The following is a 27002-nucleotide window of genomic DNA, read 5'->3' on the forward strand; positions in this document are numbered from 1 at the left end:
AGTGGAATGATTTCATTTGACATATAGCCCTTGTAACCTAGTAAAAATGTCCCCATATTCTGATGTCCAGGAAGTTTCCAGCTCACTTCTACCAGTGTCATTTCAATCTCACTACAGTCTAAACGGACAAGCCAAGAATGGATTACAGATCAGAATGATATGTTGATGAGAGCTGAAGTATGCAATTTGATCTTTAGAAAACATTTACAATGTATAGTGTATATGGTGTTATGCATACGTGTCCCTGAAGCTGGCAGAGTGAAGCGCCAGCACGGTCAGAAGGTTTTCCCTCAAGGAGCAGGCATACTGATAAAATGTGTGCCTTCCATGTAGTGAAAGTTTATTTGAATAAAAGTGTTTGCTAAATAAATATAAATACATAGTAGCAGGTATACTTAAACCTTAAAGGTGTACCGTCAGACCGGTGTGACGGGAATGTTGGAAAATGAACGTTCTAAAGAATTTAAATTGCGGAACGGAATCTTATGTTAGAATGTTCAAAAACCCACACCTTTAAGGATTAACAGACACAAATAAAACTGCACTACAGTGATGACTGTGTAACCTCTCATTATAAGACATGCAGTAATTGGTCACTAGAAACTGCCCTGGACATCAGTGTTAACAGGCTACTTTGACTTATAATTGAACCTCTAATACAGCTTCTTTTGATAAAATTTAAATGACTTTTGAGTGCATAGCTGACAAGGCAGGGGGGCATACTATACTACTAAATTAATTAAAACAAATAAATAAGACCGAATACACTTCTGGAAAAACCAAACAGCTGAAATGGGAAATTTGGCGTTTTCATCTGACAGCAACAATATTTTTGACTCTCTCACACGTGCAAACATACTCACACACAGTAACATATCTTTTTTCTTTTAAATATATATATATATATATATATATATATATATATATATATATATATATATATATATATATATATATATATACATATAAAAAACAAAAGGTGAAGGACGTGTGCAGAATCTCTGTGGACTATGCAACTTTATCTCATTATTACTGTTACATTCATCCCCTCCTGTGACTCTTTAGGGCATACAGATCCTCCTGCCATCCCCGCACACCCACGCTGAGGTATGCCTTCATGTGCGGTTGAGTGTTTGAAAGATTCGGGAGATCTGAAGCATCACCGGCCCCGTCTCTGGGTCATTCATCCACTGCGTGCTGTTCAGTGGATTCTCCAGCATGTCCTCGAAAGCTGACAACAAACAAACATAAAAAAAGCATACTCAAACGTCTATGGTCATATGCATTTCATAAAAAGATAATCAGATTCTCAGCATTAAAACTCACAACTGTAAATGTGACGTTAGCAATTGATAGATTTGTTTATATAGCACACTGAACTGCCTCTGTGTAGGAAATGTGCTGTATAACTAGCCTTATCTGACTACTCTAGCTGCAAATATAATGTAGAACAAGCTAAAACCCAGAATAATAACAAAAAGATAAGAAAAGCTTATCCATTTGTCAGTATTCTAGCATGACACCTTGGTCTGTGCAACAGCAATTGATCCAGCACTTGTTTTGTTAATCCACAGGGCAAAAGTGTGAGGTGTGAGGGTTTAGGCTATTAAATGGTTCATTCTGTGTCAAATCAGATAAGGTTGTTGCTACACCATCTCAGATTTTGTTAAAATCTTGTCTATATCCAGAATGGGTCCCAAAACCAAGGCCGGTAAAATATTTCTGTTAAAATCTATGTCTTTGTTAGCCTAGAAATCTAGACGCGCCCTTAGCGGCAGCAAATTACATTTGCTACCAGGGCTAGTCTAGCAACTCTTCGTTGGCTTGTGAGCTCCAGAAATTGAAACTCAATCAGGCCAATGAAATCGTGTATAGAGTCGTTAGGTGGGCTTAACATAATGATTGATGGCAGAGTTGCAACGGTTTGGCTTGAATTCCCTGCTACTTGAAAACAAATAAGATGGATGTTGCTGTTGGCGAACAGTGTGACACGAGTTAAGCTTTTATTAAGTTGGCAAACGTTTGAACTAGCCAACTAGCTCCGCTGGTGGGAAACGCATGGGACTCATAGCGCTGCCGCTGTCCTATTGCGTGCAGAGGGAATTTGAAAGACAACTGATTATCCCGCCCCTCGGACTGAGCACTGCGAACGGTGAGTGCCCAGACCCTACATTTTAATGTGGGTCTGGCTCGTCAGGCTATGTCTTTGTATTATTCAGCCCTTGAAATTACTTTCCTTTCACAGCCTGAAAATCACATTGTCTGGTAAGCAATGTTTGGGCATTAATATAATGAAAAGTATTATTCATAGGCAGCCCAAACTTTGTAGGGTGTTCTCAGTATGACTGAACCATTAAAGGTTTGAGTCCCTAGATTTGGAAAACGTGCAAAAATATGGGAAAGTAGCTCAGTATATGGGCATTTACTGTACAATGGTGTACCATAGATACACCGTGTTCCAAATGATTATGCAAATTGGATTTAAGTGTTATAAACATTTATTTATTTGTTTTTCAATTAAACTCATGGATGGTATTGTGTCTCAGGGCTCTTTGGATCATTGAAATCAATCTCAGACACCTAGATAATTAGTTTGCCAGGTGAGCCCAATCAAAAGGAAAACTACTTAAGAATGATGTTCCACATTATTAAGCATGCCACAGGTTTCAAGCAATATGGGAAAGAAAAAGGATCTCTCTGCTGCTGAAAAGCGTGAAATTGTGCACTACCTTGGACAAGGTATGAAATAATTTCCCGAAAACTTATGCTAATCATCGTACTGTGAAGAAATTTGTCGCTGATTCAGAGCACAGGAGGGTTCGTGCAGACAAAGGCATAATAAGGAAGGGTTCTGCCAGACAAATTTATAGGATTAAGAGAGCAGCTGCTAAAATGCCATTGCAAAGCAGCAAACAGGTATTTGAAGCCGCTGGTGCCTCTGGAGTCCCGCGAACCTCAAGGTGTAGGATTCTCAAGAAGTTTGCAAATGTGCATAAACCTACTATTCGCCCACCCTTAAACAATGCTCACAAGCAGAAACGGTTGCAGTGGGCTCAGGAATACATGAAGACTAATCTTCAAACAGTTTTGTTTACGGATGAGTGCCGTGCAACCCTCAACCCTAGATGGTCTACATGGATGGAGTAATGGATGGTTGGTAAATGGCTACCATGTCCCCAACAATGCTGAGACATCAGCAAGGAGGTGGCGGAGTCATGTTTTGGGCCAGAATCATGGGGAGAGAGCTGGTAGGCCCCTTTAGGGTCCCTGACGGTGTGAAAATGACCTCAGCAAAGTATGTAGAGTTTCTGACTGACCACTTTCTTTCGTGGTACAAAAAGAAGAACCGTGCCTTCCGTAGCAAAATAATCTTTATGCATGGCAATGCACCATCTCATGCTGCAAAGAATACCTCTGGGTCATTGGCTGCTATGGGCATAAAAGGAGAGAAACTCATGGTGTGGCCCCCATCTTCCCCTGACCTCAACCCTATTGAGAACCTTTGGAGCATCATCAAGCAAAAGATCTACGAGGGAGGGAGGCAGTTCACATCCAAGCAGCTGGAAGGCTATTCTGACATCCTGCAAAGACATTAAAGCAGAAACTCTCCAAGAAGTCACAAGTGCAATGGATGCAAGAATTGTGAAGGTGATATCAATGAAGGGGTCCTATGGACACCAGGCAACGTTTTCGTGTTAATTAATCATCTTCGTAAGTTGGTATATGGTTAAATTACTCATTACAGGGCGAATGAAGACTCTCTCGCCGGCCCCTACTGCCTGTAGGAAGAATATCCCGCTTGCAAGTTCCTACCCGGCGACCTTCAGTCTCACAAAGTCTCAGACATCGCGAGAAGCAGGATCAGTTTACATCCTGCATCCCCAGCACAGAGGCAGGCTAACGAAACATAGCGATTGTTGCAAACGTGTGTATAATGGCAGAGCCGGCGAAGAAGCAGCGAAAACCCTTGACGGAAGATGCTAAGAAAAGGAAAAGAGCTTCAGACCGAGCAAGGGCTCGCACACGTATCGACACATACAGACGCTAGGGGGAGCTTCGTAGAGAAAAAGCATCAGGCTTGCCTGGTGTCCCTTTAACATGTAACTTTGCCTGTTAAGATGTTTTTGATTGAAATAACTTTTGATTTAATTATGCTGCAAATTCAACAAATGACCATTTTTAGTTCTTTACAACCTATAAAATGTCTTGAAACTCTTGTGCATAATAATTTGGAACAGTGCATTGAGTTTTTTATTTTAAAAACAAATACTGTTATCATTAGAAGGTTTGTTCAATAAAATTCAAATTATACTTTATACGGTTGATGACTATTTAGGAAATTCTGAGAAAAATTTATACTTTGCATAATACTTTGGAACGCAATGTAAATAAAGTCAAAGTCAAAATCACTGTTCTGTCTCAGGGCCAAGAATGAAAACCCATAGGTATTGATGGTAATTTTGATGCCATAGATGAAGAGACCCAGTCAGACCAATACTATGAAAAATCAGGAACAGAGTTTATTTACAATGATGCGCATCAAGGGAGAGACAGCATGACTTCACCTAAAGATCCATCAGCTGCTCTAACTAGACAAGGAAATAGTTAGAGTTTAAGTATCCAGGCTTCCAGGCTGACGGGAGATGGCATTGGTCATCCCATCTCACGTGGACTACACTGAATCAGACTCTGATTAGTAGCAACCTGGCAATCCGGAGCAGATAGCTACTGACGCAGCCATGCAGAACAGTAAAACACTGCAAAGTCAAAATATTCCCGCTTATCTCTAAATACAGTCACACACAGATATACACAAGGACAGTACAGATATCATAGTCATTACATTGACTCATACTTTTAGTATCAAAGTGACCCACTAATGAGAAATGCAGAACATTAAACCACATATTGGAATATTGGACATAATGCAGAACATTAAACCACATATTGGAATATTGGACATAATGTTGGGCTTTTCCCAAATCTCACGGAAGTGACATCGACGTAGCGGTAGCAGCAGAGAGTAGAAGCTGGCAAGTGTTATTTAAATAATCTCCTGGTGTAGGCTACTTACAAACTTTCCAATGCCTCGTTTTATGAGTACAGACCCTTTTTGTGCTACTGTAGAAGTTTGGTAATATTCCGGACATTATTAGTGGGGTAACTTACGAGATACACTTCTGGTTCCAAAAGTGCTAACGCTAAGCCATTGGGCTGATACATAGACTGATAGTGCGAACTCGACCAATGTTCGACCAAGGGAAAAAAGCTTCTGGGGGTGTGTTTGGCTCGCGGTCATTGTGCAAATGACCCTAGGGTGAAATTCACTCCGAACCATTGCTTTAATATCTTGATGTGCATTTGTTGCAGAGACCTCAAATATTGGCTCAACATTAATAAAGTATTGTATTTGCAGATGATTAGATGAATAATGATTGGTGCCATGTGGATACACAAAGTGAGTTTACAAGACCGTCAATATTACCAGTTGTGCACTTTCTTCCATATCTAGAGCCTTATATAAAACTAATGGGCAGGCTAGGAATAATATAAAGATATTAATGCCAAAACATGGCTTCCAAGATAAGGCATCTTTGAGAGTGTAACAATTATACAAAATCAGGGGTTAAAAAATGTATGAAAACATAGAGCGGAGAGCAGGAGGTGCAGCAACCATTTTCTTGGATTTTGTCTGATTTGACACAGAATGACCCAGATGGAAATCAGTAAATGCACTGCAGACGATGGTAAGGATAATTTCAAAGGTAATACCACACTTTGAAAAGAAGCTGGAAAGCATTGTGCTTACCTAACAGAGTTTTTGGATTCGTTAAGCCAAGCTGTACCACAGGGTTTTCAAGTATGGCTTGAAACAGAGGGCTGTTGGTATCAATTCCCTTGTCCAGGTCCTCTGGCGAAGGCTTCCGGTCCCCAAGCAACCACTCACACTGCACAACACAAGGAATGGTTATGGAATTTAGCGCACGCTTTTGTCTAAAGCGACTATCAGAATATAAACATTACAATAGTTAAAATGAATAGTAAACAGTTTTTAAAAAGTTGTTAAGCCTGCATTACGTAATAATAACAATAATATCAATGCAATATCCAAATATAATGAACATAAACAGACACCATCAAAACACTTACACAAAACACAAAATCAAAACACTAAAAATGAATCAGTCATTATTTTTCAGTCTAATTTGTAGTGATGGGCTATTTACCATAGCCATTAATACAACAGCTGTAATGGGCAAGTTCTTTGACACCTTTTAAAAAAGGACATGCATGATTTCTTTCTAACAAAAAGCTGTACCAATACCGAGGGGTGTGGGACAGTCTTCTAGTCACATATAACAGTCCACCTACCGCAGCGTCCTGCTGGTTATTATTGACCCGAAGAGCATCGACCACTTCCTTTTCATCAAAGCCCATCTCCATCAGTGCAATGACAGCCTGGAGAGAGCAGGGGTGACACAGACTCCTTAAACATATGTTATTGTCATGAACTAACTTATTACAAACAACTCAATAAATAAACAAACAAACAAACAAAAAAACAAGCAAAAAAATCACAATGGGTGGTGCTGATGGGCATTTTACCAGCAAACTAAACAACCATTTTGACACCAGTTTGCAAACTGGGTTGTATATTAGCAACATCCTCCTTCTGCATCACGTGTGCATGGTACAACACAGCACATTCAGTATCTGAGCCTCATTAGATTACTACTGATTGCACTCTCCAAACAGAATCTCATCCACCTGGTTCCACCCTCTCACCCGTGAGTCTGGTCGGAACTCTCGTTTCCGTCGGATCCTCTTGAAGATCTCGGTGAGCTCGTCTTGTTTGGCCTCCTCTGCGCTGGAAGGCTCAGAGATCCGGGAGAGAGGTCCCGAGGCTGTGGCGCCTGACGCCGAAGCAGCAACAGAAGCAGCAGAAGCAGCAGCAGCAGCAGCAGACGCCCCCGAGGCCTCCTGGTTCACCAGAGGGGCATCAGCAGTGGGGTCATCCACGTGCTCAATTAGCCATTCCATGGCCTGGGTTACTGACATGCTGGACAAAAGAGAGACAGGCTGATGTTACATTCTGAGTTCTAAGACTTTGTATAACTTGGTAATGACTTTTCACAATACACTGAGCAACTGTATGACAATAAAGCCCACCATTCATACATCTTAAAACATACAGTAAATATAAATGAGTTAAATTGTACAAACAAAACAAAACTAAATTGAATTTCATTTTCCACTATGCAATTTCAATGTTAATCAAAAATGTTCAGTGCATCAGTCACTTAATAAAGTAAGTCAAATGCATCCCTAAAAAAATATATTTTAACACATCACAAAGTTAACATACCACCTGCTACATTTCAGAAATTACGAAAACACAGGGTTGGTCAAACTATACACTGTCAAAGTCTGTTCAGGCCTCAATTCTGAAAAATAAAGGTTTTGTTACAGCCAATCAAATTACACTGTGGGATCAGCCCTGAAGCACTTTGATTCCCATTTACAGAGCCAGGATTGTGTTTGAACACTTGAGTCTTTTCCAACACACACACACACACACACACACACACACACACAGCTATAAAACCATCAGAAGCAGGCACTGTTGCAGTGACACTGTTCATCATGGTCATGAGTTAGGCACAGGGAAGCACTCACTGGTTTAGGCGGAGGGCCTTGACTGCTCTGCTCTCAGGGAAGCCCATTTCAGTGAGCTGTTGCAAGGCTGTCTCATCCACCCGGTCCTCCTCGTCCTCATCCAACATGGCTGCCAAGGGATGACAAGACATATAATCAAGGAACTGTTTACACTGTATGCAGTGATTGATGTATTATGGATGGATCTTGCATTAGAGGTTATCACATGTATTGGACATGCATATTAAACCATGAGGGGAAATCATGCAAAGGTGTCGAAATCCTTTCGAAACAATTTCAATACAATCAAAACTATATACATGCACAAAATTGTACTCTGTTATTTTTTTCGTAAGTTCAGCTAAGGGTGGAAGGCTACTGACCGTTGGCCTTCTTGAAAAGCTCAACTGCATCTGGGTTCAAAGCAAGGAGTTTCTGTGCCACTTCAATGAGTGATACAAGGATCTTCCTTAGCTCTGTCTGAAACTTTTTGCAATGATTCAACAACAAACAAATAGAGGAACATTTAGTATGACCATGCTCATATGTGCACATACAGTACTCCATAAACTTTACTTGTTTGCATGACCATCACACAATGCATTAATCAAGCACAGTTGCCTACAAATTCGGTATTGTTACAATATAACTCTCAGCAACCACATACTCACATCCCGAATATTGTGCTGAGTTACTGTGCGGTCTGTGTGTCGAGTAGATAGGTTAGCTGTGGCTTTAAGAATGGCATCTTTGTCTGGGGCCTTACTTTCTTGCTTCTTCTGAGAATGAAAGAGCAGATCACTCAGATGCACATGGTAAGTCAATACAATGTGACCAGAACAAGGGAGGCCATTCAAATGGTTTAAAGAAATGTTACAGAGTGCACAGTTTAGCTAAAAAACTTGTAAACTTTCAGCATACCTTCTCTTCAGCTGCAATGTCTACCATTTTGGGTGGCGGTGGAGGTGGTCTTTTTTTAATTAACAAAAGCACATCTGGTAAGAACATACAGAAAACATCTTAGGTCTGATGACTGACGAATATGTGCCAATGGTTACATGCATGCATACTGAATATGGATATGGATCATGCCTATTAACTATAGCCTACCTTTTTCTTTAAGGTTCTCATCAGCTACTGTTTTGGTTTCAGAAAGAACCCTTTCTGATGCTGCGTGAATGAGTTTATGGTGTGTGAGGACCTTTGGATCTTCCAGACTTCCATGAACACACTAGGAATAAAAGAAAGAAAACACTTGGGCCCAATTTCACTACCAGGCTAGGTATATAAAAACATTTAAGAATGGGATTTTGGGTGCGTGAGATTTGGACCCATTCAACCAGTGCATTCAATGGGAAGAGGTATATTATTTCGAGACTAAATTATAACCTCAATCTTAACAATACTTCACAACAATGCACTTACATTCGTCTGCTTTCCACGTCATGATATATGAAGCAAGAGTTATAACTAAGTTATTGTGCCAGTTCTAGGGGCGTCCTAACCTATCCACCAAGTTATAAATAACACTGCCAACCAGGTTGCTATTAATACTTTAGAAATAACACGGAGCATTTCAAATAGGCCTACGACCATTACGTCTAAATACAATGTTGACTGACGTTTAACGTTACAAGCATAGGTTACAAGGCTAGCTAGCTACATAGATACCTGTCAATAATATCTCAGTGACGTTGATGCCAACGACACAACATTAACACCAGCCAAATACATAACTTACGTGTTTCAAGCACCTTTCTTTAAGTTTTTCAATAGTGGTATCTTCTGTAACTTCCTCCAGCCATTCCACACCCTCCATGGTGCATATATGAATCTTTAAAACTTTCCCAGCAAAGATCTTTTCCTCTTGTACAAACATAGCTGCCCTGACGTTCGTTTGAGCTAGCTAATGTTAGCGATCAGGGTTCGACTGATATGTCAGCTTGTAGCTTGCTAGACTAGCCTGCTAGCGACAGCGGTGAATGTTACTGTCCCACACTGTCTGATTGCTAGGTATCTGCTCGAAAAAATGATGGAACCCAACAGGGACTTGCGTCGATTAAACTAAGACTACTGTCCGATTGCTCATAGTCGGTGCACCGTTGAGTGACTTCATATCAATAACCGTATGCTTCACACTCCCCCAAGGAGGCAGCTGCAGTAGCTAGCCACTATCATCACCACTGTCCCGTGAATATCAGTTTTACGTGACAACAAAGCGTACATCCGCCTTGCAAACATTGTACTTCCTTTCATATTAAAAGTCTCAGTGGCACCTTAGCAGTTTTAGCAGTCATTAGGCCTACTTCATGGAGCCCAGGCTATACTCACTTTCTTCACATTTTCCTCCCTTTCAGCGGTTTACTGTTGTGAGATACAGTGTACTTAATCAAATATAAATAATAATGATAAAACATAGCTGAATAAAAAAGCAGTAGGAAAGTCTACAAGTCTGATTTTCAAAATAGGTTAATGTAATCTGTGGTAGGCTCTAACTGCTCCTATATGCTTAGGCCTAGGCCTAGGCTACTACAAAACATTACATGCATGTATTGTTTGCTGAACTTAGACTGGTGGTTCTAATCACAATGTGTACATCTCATGAAAATGTAATGTAGCATTGTAAAAAGAATAGAACAACAATCCATGGAAACAGGGCAACTGAGACAGGTTAGTTTAATCTATCAACATAGCCTTTTCTAAGAACATTCTGTCGATCCACATGTCTTTGTAGCCTGTAGCCTACTTTTGTAGGGTTCTTGTCTGTAGAAACTTCAGAAATCAGTATGTGTATACCCTGAATAAAATTAACATAACATAGCCTAGACTAGATAAACGAACTTATAGTAATCCTCTAAAATGTATTATTATTTATTCATTTTAGATGATTACTATTTTCTTCTAAGTTATTTTATTTAACTCTCTTTTGCACAGAAGACATGCACTTTCAAATTTCGTTGTAGCCTAGGCCTACATGTACAATGACAATAAAGATATTCTATACTCTATCTATTCTATATTCTATATGATTCTTCATATATGTGCAAGTTGTGAATATAGATTTAACATTTAATCCTGTTTAAAGAGATTAATGAGATCAATTGACTTTTATTTTAAAACAACCTGGACGTGAAAGTAATGTTGACTGCTGCTCATACACCGAGGTTTGTTTTTGTAAGAGGCCAGTGAAATTTGAACCGTGAACCAATAAATTGAAGTAGACTAGCCTATGTTATCTATCTTGCAGTCTTCGCCTACAAAATTTGAATTGATTTATGTGGGGTTACGATATGGAGAGGAAATGGCAGCGCAAACATATATGCGAATTCCCTCTGTGCCCAGTGACAGACTGTAAAGTCTAATAATAATAAAAAATAAATAAAAACAAAAGAAGTAGCCTATTTTAAGGGATATTGACTGCGTTATGCATAGGCTGTAGATAACAACTGGCCTTGCTTGAAAATAGACGATAATGTACATGTGTTAGGTGAATTAAATGACTATTAATGAAACATTTACAACCCGTGGTTGAAGCTGCTCTGTCTCACCACTTGAGGGAGCAATAACTTAAAATCAGAGCTCTGGTCCAAATAGTTATTTTTTTCTGTACGTTCCACCCTAGGATATGAGAGCAATCATGAGGTGCCTCTCACCTTGTACATGATATAATAATAATAATAATAATAATAATAATAATAATAATAATAATAATAATATGAAATATAATATATAACATTCACTCTCTCGCTTTGTCTCTCACTAAAGGCAAGGCTAGCTAGGCTTTATGGTGAGGGAAGGAAATCTAAACTGAAAAGTCTCACCAGTTTGAATCAATTAGCAATTCGTTTTAAGCTGAGCTGAAAACAAGCTAATCTTTTGATACAATGCCACAGTGATGTCCACGTCTTCCTACATTTTTTTTTATCTCTCTAACACACACAAACAAACACACACACACTGCTGGCAATGCACTCCATAGAATTAACAGTTAGTGCTACTGCCAATAAGGGTCAGGTGCCTAGTAGCAATTGGCTTAGGCATTACATTATCTCTACAATGTGGTCAGTAAAAATGCCAGATTCATTTATTATCCCCATCTATGTATGAGAAATTTTGCAAGGCTTGGTTTTTGATGCAGTTGATGTAATTGGGATATCACTTGGCATAAGCCATTAGTGTAGATTTTCAGTGATGTTGAAATCTCAAAAGGTCTTTTTTGGCATCAGACTGTCCAAAAGAATGTTACTATCTAAGAGCTCAGTACTATGACTCATATAGGCTAGCCTACTCATGACATGATTGGTTGATTTTAAATTTAGACGAAGATTAGTGCAGTTAGCCCTAAATCAGTTAGTCCAAATGTGTTACATTTTGAATAATTGGGATCAAATTGAGAAATCATTCCACCATTCTCAAAAGATGAACTCTATTATATGAAGGTACTAATACAGAATGAGCAGCATATACAACTCTATTATATGACGGTTCTAATATATACAGTAGGTATAATATACACATGAACACAAACAAATATCAGATACCAAACAGTGAAATTTATTGTTGAAAGGAACAATTTTACAGAATTGACAAAATACATTTAATGTAAACTACAATTTTGCAGATAGAGAACTTTTATATATTTCACGAAGCCATTTTATTCAGTTGATCGTTATTAATTTCATACATTGTCCGACACAGACAGACTAAGCAGAGGTCAATAAATATTGCTTAACACATAGTCAATATTTGTTAATAATGTTGTGGCCCGTAAAATACTTCCTGGATTACTCTGAATATATTTATATTTGTCTATACCTCAGTAAAACTGAGAAAAAAATATATTATTTGTGTGTACTGTTGCATGTTTTGAACTTGGGTAACTTGAAATTGTCGTACTTTGCATGGCGCGCTGAAGACTTTAGATTTCTGAAACATGATCAAGCTCACATGATAAGCACACGCAAAGTCCTTTTTATTCAGATAGAGGCTCCAACTCAAAATACATGGGAAGAGAGAAGGGTTCAGTCTCAAACCCCTCTACACATCCGGAGAACATCAACCACATGGTTGTATCGCAGCAACTGGAATGGAAGATTATCATTATTCAAAACATCTCCCACAATACAACAAATAATAACAGGTATCTGATAATAACAGCAAAAAACAGTAGTGATGTATATTTCAACATTTTTTAATATGAATAAATTGGCAAACATGCACTTTTAAGACATCTGAACAATGAAAGAAAAAAAACATCATCCCTGTGATTGTTCTGTTGGAAATTAAAACAAAGGTATAGAAAAAAACTCTGTCTAAATACTGTACTGATGAAATAAATGAAATAAAAAAACTATAAAACGTCCTCATGATAAAACGTATTTAACAAGTTTATACAATTATATAGAAAATATTTTAAAAGAACAAAGACTGAAAAACAACTGATGGAAAAGAAAGTAAGTCAAAAATTAAGACCAATAAATACCCAGTGTGCACACCAGAAACCGAGAAATGCAGACCAACCGGAAGGACACAAACCAAATCTACAGGACAAAAGCCACGTCGCTCTCAGTAACCCAGTGATAGGACAACAAAATAAAAAAAAATCTTTAAGCAGACAAACAAGAAACAAGTATAAATAAAAATGAGGCATTAATAAATAAAAAATGGGGGAGGGGAAAAAACTTTCTGTTAGTATCAAAGAATAAAAAAAGGTTACTTAAAGTGATCATTTGGAATGTGCCCGATCTGCGACTGCATGCTAGTGGGGGGACTGGAGATGCCCTCGGACCAGTCAGACATGTTTGAGTGTGGGGAGGAGCTGGACCATTGGTCTGGGGAGCCGGGGGACGGGGTGAGGAAGGGGTGGTCCGGCACCTGGAGCTGGTGGTTGGGCGTGTTGCCCTCCATGGTGGCCGAGTAGCTGTGCTGCGAGGGCGGAGTGAGGAACTGGGTGCTGGCCAGGCCGGGCCCGAGCTGGGCGGACATGATCTGAGTCTCCTGGGGCAGGATAGTGTGGATGGGGAGCGAGCCGTTGCCGCCCGTGCCTTGCTGGATGACGTCGGGGCCGCCCATGTCTGCCGAGATGAAGCCCGGGCTCACGCTGCTGGGCGGGTTCGAGTTCTGCTGCTGCTGTTGGAGCTGCTGGAGCTGCATTTGTTGCATCGACTGCCCCTGCATCAGGTGAGTCTGGTTGCCCAGGTGGCTGTTGGGCATGGCCGGGAAGCCCATCATCTGCGAAAGCGCAGACGATGACAGCCCGTTGTGCATCAGGCCGTGCGACACCGAGCCGTTGCCCTGGTGACCCATGCCGCCTTGTTGGCCGCGGTTGCCGCCGAGGGTGTTGAACTGTTGTTGCTGTTGCTGGCCCATGCCGCCGTGCATCCGGGACAGCCAGTCGCACTGGCCATTCCCAGCACTGGCCATAGGCAGGTGGGTGAGGCGTGGGGGGAGCGGGTCAAACTGCTTGTTAGCCATGCCCAGGTGGTTGACGCTGGCCAGGTGGGCCTCGGGCGGCAGGGCCTGCAGGTGGCCCAGTGCCATGGACGTAGGTGAGTGATGGAAGGGCGAGGTCATGAGCGGTGGTGATGACACGTCCGAGATGTAGCCGTGCGGCGACTCCAGCGAGTCGACGGGCGAGAGCACAGCCGAGCTGTCCAGCAGACCGCCTCCGCCGCGGCCGCCCTCCTGGGGCTTCTTCTTCTTGTTCTTCATGTCCTTCCCGCCGTCCTTGCAGGCCAGGCCCTTGGCGGAGCCGCTTCCGGGCTTGCGGGCCTTCTTGTTCTGGACGGCCGGCTTCATGCTGTTCAGGTAGCCGTTGGGCGAGCAGAGCGGCGGCGACAGGCTGTTGGTCAGTGGGGCGCTGTGCACAGGCGGGCTGCGCACCAGGTTGTACTCGTCCAGCAGGCGCACGATGTCGTGATGCATGCGCTCCTGGGCGATGTCTCGTGGCAGGCGGTCCATGTGGTCCGTGATCTCGCGGTTGGCAAAGTGCTCCAGCAGGACCTTTGCCGTCTCGTAGCTGCCCTCGCGGGCTGCCAGGAATAAGGGTGTCTCCTCCTGAGATGTGAGAAAAAAAACACTCATTCAGAATCTGGCAGAAGAATACATTTTTCAACATAATCATAACATATTCAGAATTCCTTATATTTCATCTTAATCAACATGCAACGAAATGAAAAAGGTTCTTTATACAGTTTGTTTATTTAATTCAGTTTAGGTGAATTCAGGTGAATGTCTCTTTAAAGATGACATTATGGTGTTTATTTTACCCGCACTTTAAAGAGTGGTTTACTGTCAGAAAAAAGGGCTAACCTTATTGTTCTGCATGTCCTTGTTCGCTCCATTTTTCAGCAGAACCATGGCTGCGTCCATGTTGTTTACAGCTGCTGCCCAGTGAAGAGCGGATTTACCTGCAGTGCACACACATTGAAAAAAAAAAAAAATCAAAAAGGTGACTCAAAGTCCATTGTGCAATTTGCTTTCAACATTCTTTATTGTGGTTACTGGTGTACCTTCAAAAAATGGCCATAATTGAAAAAACAAAATGCAAAAAATATTCAAAGGAATATAGAATTCAGACATATTACTTCTAAGAATATCAATGTTTAGTCCTCTAAGCAGCTTACATGTCACATCATTGTATTTTCAAAAATGTCCCATATTAATATAGTAAATGAAGAAGTGACAGCACAGAGCAAGCAATTCTGACTTACCAAAGTCATCAACAGCATTAACATCAGCGTGGCAGTTGATCAGCTCCTCCACCATCCCCTCAACTGCCAGTCGAGCAGCCAGGATCAGAGGGGTCGTGCCGTCATGCATACGGGCGTCCAAGTCCGTGGCACGATTCCGAATCAAAATCTTTGGAGCGAAATGAAATGCCTCAGTTCAGTTAATGGATTTCAAAGACATGGTAACAGTTGAGATTAGACCTGAGATTAACCTGTTTTAAATATAAGATAAAATATTGTATCAGTGCTTGTGCTGGCTGACGCTGACACGCTAACATGTTTGTAGAACTTTAATAAACAAAACCAAAAATCCATTGACCATTTTGAGGTTCGGTAACCTCGCTATACAATAAAAAAAAAAAAAAAAAAAATTCCACAGTCTGGGTGATTTTGTTGTTTTCTTTATCTGTTCTGCTAAAAATAAATAAATAATAAAATACTCTTTTGACAATGTGGATCTTTTTGTTTTGCCTGAGAAAAAAAAACTTGAAGTTGTTGTCGGTGGCCACAGGGACCATGTGAGCCGTTCAACGGTCATCAGCAGGCTGAGGCTCCTCACCTGGAAGACTCCCTGAGCGTCAGCAGCCACGGCGGCGTGGAGGGGTGTGCGGCCCATGTTGTCCTGGATGTTGGCGTCAGCACTGGCCTCCAGGAGGCGCTTGGCGGCGTCGGAGCGGGCGTAGCGGGCAGCGAGGTGCAATGCCGTCTCGCCCGTGCGGTCCGTCTGGTTGTGCAGGTTGGCGCCCTGGTAGATGAAGTCGTTGATGACGTTGGCCGAAGTGTCCTCTTCCTCCTCGCTGTTGCCCGTTTCCAGACCACCTCCGCTGCAGGACGCGATCATCAGAGGAGTGAAGCCATCTGCGGGGGCGAGGAAACGGAGAGAGAGGGGGAGAAAGAGAGAGAGGGAGAGAGAAAGATAAATGAATCAACAAATCAACCATAACATGAGTGTGTGAGGAGAGCAGAGACCGGCCCAAGGACAATTTGAAGTAATGATCCACTACAAAGCAACAAACACGGAAGACCATTTGAAAGAAAATGTGTCAAAACTGAATTCTGAGCGGCATGCAAGGGTTTATCAGCATACATCTTTTGTATTGGATTCAGATAGGCCCATGGAGTTTACGGTGCTCACAAAACTAAGCTCCTGGGCTGGCTGCGGCAGCAATTCAGCTGCAAGGCTTCACAGATTTTTCTTCTTCACAAAACAGTAGTTTGTAGCATATCCCTCTTGGTCAGACCCAAGCATTAAAACTTCAAAAAAACTTTTTGAAAGGCATTTTATACCACTATTATTAGACACATTTAGATCGATACTGAATGATTTTTATTTTGATATTTCTTTCTTTTAAAGGTATCCAAAACCCACATAAAATCTGAGTCTGTTTTTAATCGAGGGTTATTTCCCTGAAAAAGAGAGAAAGATTCCCAATAGGTGTCAGCTCAGTCAGCTGCTTTGAAGTGGATCCCCTTTCCCCCAGGAACTGGGGCTTAAACACAGAGCTCAGGGTAACACACACACACACACAAGCATGAGCACACGTGCACACACACACACACACACACACACACACCCCTCATCCATATGATCAGAGCAGACCAAATGATGTGTAAACAGCAGAACACTGTCAGACTGTCAGAATCTACAAACCTAAACAGTAATGTTAACACTCTGGTTCTTTGACAATCTGATAAAATTATTACTTAACTTTACACAGCATTGAAAAACATAATACAAAATGGCCAATAATAATAATAATAATAATAATAATAATAATAATAATAATAATAATAATAATAATTAACAACAACAAGTCATTAAATGAATTATTATGTAATTAAATCAATTATCAAATAATATCATGGGCAATGCAATTTAAGCAAAATTAAAAAATGATAAATCTGAAATATTGTGAAATATAGTGCTTCTGATTTGTCGACACATCTCCAGATGACCCAGAGATCTGCATTGATGAAAAGGCCATAAAAAGGGTCCCATACCTGGTCCACGGACATTCACATCCATGCAGTCATTCTCGATTTCGCCTTGTGGAGGTGTGGGGGCAATGGAGGGGATGCGGAGGTCGGCAGCATCCAGGTGCTGTTGGGTCCACTGCCGGTGGTCTGTATGGTCATCGAGGTCCAGCATCGCCTGCTCCTCAAACTGAAGAGCCTAACGATTAGCACATCCCTACACATACTCACTGGAACACAGCTAATTGTGAAAAGAGTGGAAGAAAAGTCTAGAAAAGTCCTCACCCTAAAGCGTTTGTGTTCTGATGGTTCCTCGTCTCCCCATTCGTTCTGGTTGTCATCCATTAAGGAGATGTCCGACAGGTTCTTCAATGGCCTGGAGAGACACAACCATGATGAGTGCTCTGCAATATGACTTGCACACCCCTACACTAGAGAGAGCCATGTAGAGGTACTGCTGCAACTGCTGACCCACTCTCTCCCTTATAGGCACGGTCCTTAACCACAGCCCAAACCTCTGCTGCTGACTGAACCCCCACCCTCTTCTCCACAGCTTTAACGAGTCAATTAATTCTGCAGTGATCGTGACCCGCTGTATCAGTGCAGCAGATGATCAAAGCCCCCTTCCTCCACCTCAGTTTAACCAAACCCCCCTCCACCCCCATTCAACACCTCCCACCCCCCAACAGCCCCCACCCAAAACACTCTCCACCCCCCCACACACACATATACACACACCAACTCCTGAAATGGAGGGAAAACGCCCGCAAAGGATGGCACACGTGTGGACTCTTACTTGAGTCCGACGGAGTCCTCGCCGACCGGCTCGCGGCGCTTCTTCTTGTTGGACTCGCTGGCCTTGAAGCCCTCGGGGAACCAGAGCTGGCCCTGCTCGCGGCGCCGCTTGCGGGACGCCACCATGCCCACGCCGACGAAGGCCAGCATGATGAGGCCGGCCAGCACCACGTAGATGGGGTAGAGCTCGTTGGGCGGTGGCTGGGTGTTCTCGCCTGCGGACAGATAGAGACGGGATGGAGCGTGAGTCGGCGAATCAGCGAAGAGGAGCGGGCGAACTGGCCGGTCGTTCGGGGCGGGCGCGGGACCGTCCCGGCTCCTCGCCATGGCGCGCTGGCGGACGGCAACGAAAAAATATCCCGTTGGAGTGCGAGCGGGGAGAGGCTAACCAAGAAGGGAGCGTGCATTAAAAATCGGGGCCGTTTCATTGGGTAATAATCAGAATTGCTAACCACTCCTGATCATAAAAGAGCTAGAAGAAGGAGAAGGAGAAGCAGGAGAGGCGGAGAGAGAGAGGAGGGGGGAAAAAAACGAGAGAACAGAACACCTCCTCTTCTCTTTCAGCCCAGGGTGCCAAGAGACAACTTTACCAGTCCTTCTTTAAGGGAGGAAAAAAATGAGGGATTAATGAACTTCAAATTACTGCGCACGCTTTAAGCTGTAAAGACGAAGGATTTATTAGGATTTTCAAGATAACAAAGACTCCCAACTTCTAGCACACTCCCGATCAATTCCCCCCCACCCCACCCTTTCTTTCCACTAACGATTTTGAAATGATAAACTCTCCCCACCTAAACCCTTGGAGATGCTCTAAGTCCTGGTATTACACTCAACGAGGTGAAGGTTGCAGCAGCCCTTCATTGCACGAGGAAGTGTGTGTCTGTGTGTGTGCTAGTGTGTGTCTGTGTGTGTGTGAGAGTGAGTGTGTGTGTGTGTGTGTGCGCGTGTGATGTTAGTGTGTGCGTGTGTAATGTGAAGTGTGTATGTGCGTGTGTGTAGTGTGTATGTGTGAGAGAGAGATAGCCATAGAGATGGAGAGAGAGAGGGGGAGAGGGAGAGAGAGAGGGGGAGAGGGAAAGAGAGAGAGAGAGAGAGAGAGAGACTGAGGCATAGACTGACAGAAGAAGATTGCCATATCTATGTTTGTGCTCATATGTTAAAATGTAGAGGTGTTTTGGCAATATGGTCAGATGAGTTTATTTGGTGGAATTCACCATTTTGGAGACAAAAATCAGGATCTAGCACTTCTTGTGCTCCAATGGGATGTTTACTTAAAAAATTAAGAAAAAAAAGGGGGGGAAAAGGGAAAAAGTCCAACAGGGATTCGTAGAGCAGGGTTTGAGCGTTTGAAATATAAATATGTGATCCACAAAGTGGTGTGGTTACTTACTGGCCACAGCCTCGATGACGTAGGGCATGTCCAGGTTGCCACTGGAGGCGAGGGCTCCTAGGAAAGCCGCCACATCAGTGGCACTCTGGAAGCACTCGGTAGACTGCTGGAAGCACTGCCGGTTGTCAATCTCCAGGTACACCACCGACCTACAGAAGAGAGTGGGATTATTTATTTGTTAGTTTGTTTATTGTTTATTACTTACATGTTAAATTACCCCTTGTTTATTATCACCGCATTGGGCTTAATAATGGCCATTATATATCAATGCTTAGCTATGACACACACACACACACACACACACACACACACACACACACACACACACACACACACACACACACACACACGCGCACCCTTTGATCTGCATCTGATCCAGCTCCCGCCGCCGCCGCAGGTTGACCACGCGGTGCATGCCGTCCGTCAGCGTGGCCATGACGCTGGCGCGCACGTCGGCCCAGCCGTCAGCCACTGAGCGCTTCTTGACGGCGTGCTTCTTGAGCTCCTGCTCGTTGCCGTAGTATGGGTAGATCATGAGCTCGCCCTTGGTGTCGCGGCGGAACACCACGTTGGTGTGCAGCACGCGGCTCAGCTCGCGCAGGAAGCCCGAGAAGTTGCTGCGCAGCTGATCCGGGTGGATGCGCACCACCAGCACCAGGCGCCCCACCGCCAGCTTCTCCGGGACGTTGTTGGCACAGTCCAGGCCGTCCCACTCGCACTCGGCGTTATTACACCCCTGATCGCAGTGCCCATCAGCATAGTGGTCCTTACAGTATTGGTCGTAAAGCGGGCTGAAAAACAACAATACAAATAAATCAGCATCTCAGTGGGTCCTGTGACTCTTTCATATCTGAAAACACTACAGGCTGTCATATTGTGATGAGGATAATATCCAGTCAAGGGCAATTTTGCATGTATCCTTATGGACCAATCCTTACAGATCCATTATGGTTACATCAAATATAAAAACACTCATACAGTAATTTCCTGTGTATTAGTCGTATTGTGTATAAGCCGCAGGACAGTGTTTTATTTTTAAGTTAAAAGAAACAAAACCTCATAGCTGAAGAAAATTTGCAAAATCAATGTATAAGCCGCGGCTAACAGTTGGGAAATTATGGTAAAGACATTTCTACTCCTTTTTTTCTACTTCTAAATTTCTACTTCTAAAATCCGGTACGGGTTAAGATGACACTCACTTGCACTGGCCCTCCAGGTGCTGGCAGTCGAAGCCGTCATAGAGGCAGCCGGCGTTGTCGCACTGCTCGTCGCACTTGCCGTCGTTGAAGTAGCGCCAGCACTGCAGCGCCGCCGAGCAGTTCTTCCACGGGTCGTCGAAGTTGAGCGAGCAGTCGCCGCCGTCCCAGTCGCACGCGTAGTTGTTACACTTGCTGTCGCAAACGCTGTCGCCCGAGCGGCCGTTGCAGTCGTCGATCTCGCAGCTGGCCTCCACCTCGGGCGCCGGCGTGACGTCGCGGCCCGGTAAGCCGCCCCGGAAGCCGTAGTCCAGCACGTGGCAGAGCAGGCCGTTGAAGTGGACCGGGCAGATGCAGTGGTAGTAGGGCTCCTCACTGGTGTACTGGCACGTGCCGCTGTTGTAGCACGGGTTGCTTTGGCACGGACTGTCGGCCGGGTACTGGCACTCGGGCCCGGTGAAGGCGGCCGGGCACAGGCAGCGCGGACTCTTGTGGCCGGAGATGCAGGAGCCGCCGTTGCGGCAGTGCAGGGTGCCACACGAGTGAGCATCACCCTCACAGGTGGAGCCAGTGAATCCCTAAACATGAACATGGAGTTGAGTAACCTCATTACTGACAGTTAACCGTACGGATAACAGAGAGGTTCCTTCTGAGCATAAATCCCACGTACAGTAGACACAAGTAGATACACAAAATGACAATACCTTATAAACCTTATAGATATGCTTATCTATGCATGTTTAGAAATTCTGTTCATTCTATTTGTATATGCATTTAATTTTGTGCATTTAATTTTGAGGAGTGACGCCCTCACTCACCGGTGGACACCTGCAGATGAATCCATGGGCCGTGTTGCTGGCCACTGCACAGGTACCTCCGTTACGACAGGGCTTACTCTTACAGCCATCAAACACCTGCTCACAACGCTTGCCTACAGGGGAAATGAAGGAACTTTAATGTCGCGTTCCAATGACAAACCAAAGCAAATATCTCTTCAAAGGCCCAAGTGGCCCTGCTATGTTCTTACTTGAATTCTGCCAGCGAGCGAGCTAAAGGGACTCAGCTGCTTTACTTTCTAATTCCTATACTGTGCTAATCAGCTAACCCAGCTTAGGGGCCAAGGACGCTGCCCGAGGGTGGACGGTACCTGTGTATCCAGTGCGGCACTCGCAGCGGTAGTTGTTGGTGAGCTGGACGCAGTTGTGTGTGCCGCGCGGGTCGCAAGGGTTGGACAGGCACTCGTTGACGTCGCCCTCGCAGCGCTCGCCCACGTAGCCGGCGGGGCAGATGCAGTGGTAGCCGCCCACGCCATCCACACACTCGCCGCCGTTGAAACACTTGGGCTCCTTAGTGACCGGGTCAGTGGACGGGTTGCAGTCGTCCACATTGATCTCACAGTGGATACCTGAATGTGACAAGGTTTGGCATTTCACCGTTAATAAAAAAACATTTATCTTCCCACTGTGTAGCAAAGAGCTGATACTGAGTAACAACACTGACATATAAAGTCATAATACTGAATAAAAATGACACAAAAAAGAATAACAGGGCTGATATCTGATGACTAACAGAGAACTATTCTGTTTAGAACGGCGCCAATTAGCGTTGGTTTTCAGATGTTAGGGTAATTAGCGAGATCTCTTAATGCGCGTCAGACAGTTCAGCAACCCCTCCACCCTCAGTGTGTGTGTGTGTGTGTGTGTGTGTTGGGGAGGGATGCAGAGCAGATTTCCTGCCTGCTGGATGCACTTAATCCCTCATTAATGCAGAAGAGGAGAGGCAGGAGGGGGGGGGGGGGGTTGGGAAGATGAAACACTTGGGGAGGTGTGAGGAGGTGGAGTGGCATCCTGACCTTGGGTTCCCCGGGGACACGAGCATTTGTAGGTATTGATCAGGTCGATGCAGGTGCCTCCGTTCTGGCAGGGCTGCGAGAGGCACTCATTGATCTCGTTGGAGCAGTTTGTCCCGTGATAGCCAGGAACACACTGAGACAGGGAAGAGGATAGGGAGAGAGAGAGAGAGAGAGAGAGGGAGGGAGGGAGAGAGAGAAGTGTAGATAAAGGGTGAGTGTAGATAAATGAGAGACAAATCAATGCCTAGCATGAAGACAGTGTTATTTTTGATTACCTAGCTCCCCCCCCCCCCGTCTTTTTTGACTGGTCAGCAAACATTTCCTACACCCAACCAACCATTCATACATCAGCTTAAAGCAGCTGGTAGCCATGTTTGAAGCGTCCAGCCCACTTAGCAACTGTGGTCTTCTAAAGAAACTCATCAGCAGGCAGAAATTCCTCTCAGGGAGTTTCCTGATCGGTTAATACAACTTGCTACTTGTTTTAGCTGCTACTGACAGATCTCCACAGAACTATCTAAATAAAAAAAAAACAGCCATCATGAACAGACTTACATTTCTGTGCCTAAAGTTTTTTTTTCCAAAGTCGTTAAAGATAATTATCTAGTTTCAACGTTTAAACAGCCCACACCTGAATTCTGACAGTGTCTGTAAACTACTGTAGCAAAGTACTGTAAAAAAAAGTACTGTAAAAAATAATCTACTAACAGCCATAAAACAATCCCACTCAGACTCACCTCGCAGGTGTATCCTCCCAGGTAGTCAGTGCAGGTGGCTCCGTTCTGGCAGGGGTTGGGCACACACTCGTCCACCTGCTCCTCACAGTAGCTGCCCGTGTAACCTGCCTGGCAGCGGCAGAAGTGCGTGTTGCCAGCGTCCAGACACTGACCAGAGTTACGGCACAGGTGGGTCACCTCCACACCTGCAGCAAGCGAAGGGAAAAGACGTACATCAGGTCTCATGAAACCACTCACAGATCACACAGTCTCTATACTATAGCTATACTGTCCAAAAAATCATTCTAGCAATATATACAGCACAAGAAATAAATAGTTTAAAAATATTAAAATTGGTGAAATGGTAGTTTAAGTAAATATGGTGGAGCTTACCTTGCTGTTTGGCGGCCACTTCACAGGACACACTGGGCACATCACAGTAGAGCCCTGTCCAGCCACTCTGGCACTCACAGCTGTAGGTGGTGCCAGTCTGCCAGCACTTGCCCCCGTTCTTGCATGGAGAGGAGTCGCACCACCGCACCAGGTTCTAAGAGTGGTAAAAACAATTGTGTCTTATAAATACTTCTTCTTGTGGATGGTTTATGTGTTGTGAAAACATCAAACAACAATAAGTTTGTGGATCCACAAACAACTGATTGTGGATTTAAGTGCATAATAACTATGGGATTAAAGGTGAAACGTCTGTGACAAAGTCAATGCCTCTGAACAACCACAGAACCTATACTGCTTGAGACTGATGGTCTGGGAATTGGAGGTTGTGGAGAAGGGTCTCTTTACCTGACAGTTGAGTCCAGTATAGCCTTGAGGACAGGTACACTTGTAGGTGCCAAAGCTGTCCTGGCATGTGCCCCCATTCAGACATGGCTTGGAGTCACACTCATTGATGTCGTGCTGGCAGTAGCTGCCAGTGAAGCCGGGTGGACATAGGCAGGTGAAGGTGTTGATGCCATCCACGCAGGTGCCCCCATTAAAACAGGAACTAGAATAAAAAAAAACACATAAATAGATACAAATGAACTAATGTGTTCTATTCTAGTTTTCAGGCGCATATTGCCATACAATAAACAATTGCTTCTATGATTAAATGATTGTACCATGAATGTCTTGAAGTATCCAGAGTCTATGGCTAATATTTACTGTGCCTATAGTTGTAGTTCAGAAATGAACCAAAGGGGGCGCCAGTGGACCAGGAAAAAAATAACAAGCCTATTGTGACTGTTCCGTAGCACATGGGATAGCTTTTGTTGTCGAGCCCAGAATAGGTGGAAAGTCAGGTTCAGACAGGAAATGGCTCTGGTTAGGCGTTCTGGGCCAGTCCAGCTGTGATTTCACAGATCACTCGGCAGCTAGTGTGTGGCGGTGGACTTCCCCTCCCCTGGACCCGGCACTTCCCAGCCTGCCTTGTGGCTGCGGCTGCTGTTGCCAAGCCGTCACCGTGGGGTGGGGTGGGGTGGGGTTAGGGGGTGGTTGGACTCATCCTGCTTAACCTTTTGAGGCCTGTAGAGTGCTCTCACCTCTCTGTGCAGTCGGGCGTGTTGTTCTCACAGTGGATTCCGCTGAAGCCCGGCGGGCACGTGCACGTGTAGCTGTCGACAAAGTCGGTGCAGTTGGCGCCGTTCTTGCACGGGTTGCTCTCGCACTCGTTGATGTCCTCCTCGCAGCGTGTGCCACGGAAGCCCGGCTGGCACGAGCAGACGAAGCTGTTCACGCCGTCTTTGCAGATGCCGCCGTTGTTGCACGGGTCTGGTGGGGGAGAGACAAAGAGCATAGAGCGGTTAGGAGGCTTTAATCCAACAATATGAGGATCGGGAGAACAGTGGAGACTGATGGGAGATGGAGTTCTGGGGCTTACTGGGCTTGCAGTCGTCAATGTCGGTCTCACAGTTGCGTGCGGTAAACCCGGATTTGCAGCTGCACTGGTAGCTTCCAATAGTGTTTTGGCAGGAGGCTCCGTTCTTACAGGGATTCTTCACACATTCATTTATGTCGATCTCACAGGTCTGACCTAAAATCAACAGTGATAGGGGGTTAGCATTCATTCAAGATAAATGACACATATTCATAAAGAGTCATACTGTACTCTGTGTTTTATGTTTTAAGAGTTCTATCATGTGAAAGCATCTCAGAAATATGAAGTGTGCTGTGCTCTGGTGAGTCCCACACACCTTGCCAGCCTTTGGGACAGACACAGGAGAAGCTCTCGTAGTCCTCCGACTCGCGGCACTCGCCCCCGTTCTTGCAGGGCTTGGGCGCGCAGGGCTCCAGCAAGGTCTCACAATTCTCCCCTGGGAAGGAGAGGATGAGGACAGTGATTACGCATCCGCAGGCACATACACAGGCATCCCACACAGACCGGAATAATAACAATAATAATAATAATAATAACAACAAGCGGCTGTTCCACTCGCTGGATGCAAACTGTGTTTAATTAGGGCCGGCTGTCTTCTTTTTTAGACTTTACTGATTAATGACTGACTGATAACTGATATATTTTGAGAAGGAGAGCAAGCAGTTTGCCTCTTCCCAGACATTTCCCTATCTGTTTCCATGACACCCAGGCTCAGGGCAGGAAGCAGGGCTGAACTTCCTGCCATTGTGCAGTCATTTGCTTTTCTGTGAGAATGGAAGTGGGGAAACAGGAAATGTGTCAGGGCTACTGTTCCCACCCTGTACCAGGCGAGAACGCTGTTATTACAACAGGGCCGAGCGTGTGGATTTTTCCAGAAGGATCGGCTCGGAGAGGACAGATTTTCGGCATCTCGGGCCAGAGGGCTGCTCATCACTATCTGTTTTCTCAAATAATACAACCCAGGGGGAGCGCTGGGCTTTTGGAGGGCTTTCAGGACAGAGTTTTCCTACGCTGCTATCAGAAACACTCCCCTCTGAGGGAGAGTGTGGGCGGTAGGAAGGGGGTGCAAGATCAACAGATGACCAGCTCTCTCTGCGAAGGAGGAAGCCTTGCTGCTTAACCTCATCAACAACTTGGGCTTTCTAGAGACGAGTTTTTCCCCTCTCTCTCAACGTGGCCAAAGTCGAGGGGACATACTGAGAACATGCCAAAAACCACCACAAGTAAAAACACTTCAAAGCTCAAAACACATACATGGGAGCAGATGAACTAGGGCTCAACAACATTTACATGAATGAACGAAACAAAACAAACCATACACAACAAAAGAAAAGCCCGTTTTCATACCAGTGTAAGGCAGTATGCAGTTGCATTTGTAGCCCGCGACATCATCGATACAGTTGCCTTGGTTGAGGCATGGGTTGGAGGCACACTCGTTAATGTTAGTTTGGCAGTTAGGACCTACAGAGCAGAGGTTAAAATACAAAAAAACACAAATGGTCAGGTTAGGGCCGGGGTCAGGGGTCAAGGGGGGGGGGTATGGTCACAATGCTGTGCACGAGCATGGAGGCCTTGGAGGCGCCACTGACCGCTGAAGCCAGCCCGGCACGTGCAGTAGTAGCCACTGGTCATGTCGCGGCAGCTGCCTCCGTTCATGCAGGGGTTGGAGTCGCACTCATTGTTGTTGATGTCACAGTTTTGGCCACTCCAGCCGTTGTCACAGATACAGTTGTAGCTGCAGACAAACAAAATACAAAATTGAGGTCATCTTCAACATCAACTGGGGCAGCATGTGGTGTTTAGCCAAACTGAGTATAACAAAG

The 27002-nt window shown here is 44.3% G+C and overlaps 2 protein-coding genes across 4 annotated transcripts in view; both read right to left on the minus strand.

Moving 5' to 3' along the window:
- Positions 1-959: 959 nt before the first annotated feature.
- Positions 960-9836, minus strand: ubac1 (UBA domain containing 1). 3 transcript variants are annotated; one of them, XM_076269768.1, is made up of 10 exons: positions 9398-9836; positions 8767-8887; positions 8578-8651; positions 8328-8432; positions 8040-8142; positions 7678-7786; positions 6787-7060; positions 6373-6459; positions 5810-5948; positions 960-1231 (listed from the first exon to the last, which is right to left on the minus strand). In XM_076269768.1, the coding sequence occupies exons 1-10, from the start codon at positions 9533-9535 to the stop codon at positions 1116-1118; spliced, it is 1266 nt and encodes a 421-aa protein (XP_076125883.1). In that variant the 5' UTR covers positions 9536-9836; the 3' UTR covers positions 960-1115. The 3 variants fall into 3 exon arrangements, with proteins under 3 accessions (XP_076125883.1, XP_076125884.1, XP_076125882.1); XM_076269769.1 differs by having other exon boundaries at positions 8040-8136; positions 8328-8435; XM_076269767.1 differs by having other exon boundaries at positions 8328-8435.
- A 2353-nt stretch (positions 9837-12189) lies between these two features.
- The window catches only part of notch1b (notch receptor 1b), a 34957-nt gene continuing 20144 nt past the window's right edge, over positions 12190-27002 (minus strand). The window contains exons 14-34 of the mRNA XM_076270177.1: positions 26769-26914; positions 26527-26640; positions 25496-25615; positions 25183-25335; positions 24845-25073; positions 24108-24309; positions 23703-23856; positions 23331-23515; positions 22594-22726; positions 21889-22146; positions 21560-21672; positions 20745-21319; positions 19902-20336; positions 19546-19694; positions 18157-18370; positions 17646-17736; positions 17388-17550; positions 15946-16244; positions 15369-15516; positions 14968-15065; positions 12190-14712 (exon numbers count right to left, since the gene is read on the minus strand). Of these exons, the coding sequence (XP_076126292.1) occupies positions 13369-14712; positions 14968-15065; positions 15369-15516; positions 15946-16244; positions 17388-17550; positions 17646-17736; positions 18157-18370; positions 19546-19694; positions 19902-20336; positions 20745-21319; positions 21560-21672; positions 21889-22146; positions 22594-22726; positions 23331-23515; positions 23703-23856; positions 24108-24309; positions 24845-25073; positions 25183-25335; positions 25496-25615; positions 26527-26640; positions 26769-26914 (5323 nt within the window). The 3' untranslated portion in view covers positions 12190-13368. The remainder of the gene's footprint in view (positions 14713-14967; positions 15066-15368; positions 15517-15945; positions 16245-17387; positions 17551-17645; positions 17737-18156; positions 18371-19545; positions 19695-19901; positions 20337-20744; positions 21320-21559; positions 21673-21888; positions 22147-22593; positions 22727-23330; positions 23516-23702; positions 23857-24107; positions 24310-24844; positions 25074-25182; positions 25336-25495; positions 25616-26526; positions 26641-26768; positions 26915-27002) is intronic.

The sequence above is a fragment of the Alosa pseudoharengus genome, unplaced genomic scaffold (genome assembly GCF_046254945.1).
Source record: "Alosa pseudoharengus isolate Yale_2024_CS ecotype anadromous, Long Island Sound unplaced genomic scaffold, YU_APseudo_1.1 YU_APseudo_1.1_scf_6, whole genome shotgun sequence".
In the NCBI taxonomy this organism is placed as follows: domain Eukaryota; kingdom Metazoa; phylum Chordata; class Actinopteri; order Clupeiformes; family Clupeidae; genus Alosa; species Alosa pseudoharengus.

Coding starts and splice junctions, on each gene's coding strand:
- ubac1 (XM_076269767.1), bottom strand. CDS start 9,535: ATGTTTGTACAAGAGGAAAAGATCTTTGCTGGGAAAGTTTTAAAGATT. Junction 8,888..9,397: donor AAGAAAGGTGCTTGAAACAC/GTAAGTTATGTA, acceptor TTTTATTCCTAG/TGTGTTCATGGAAGTCTGGA. Junction 7,787..8,039: donor GCTTTTCAAGAAGGCCAACG/GTCAGTAGCCTT, acceptor ATCCCTTGGCAG/CCATGTTGGATGAGGACGAG.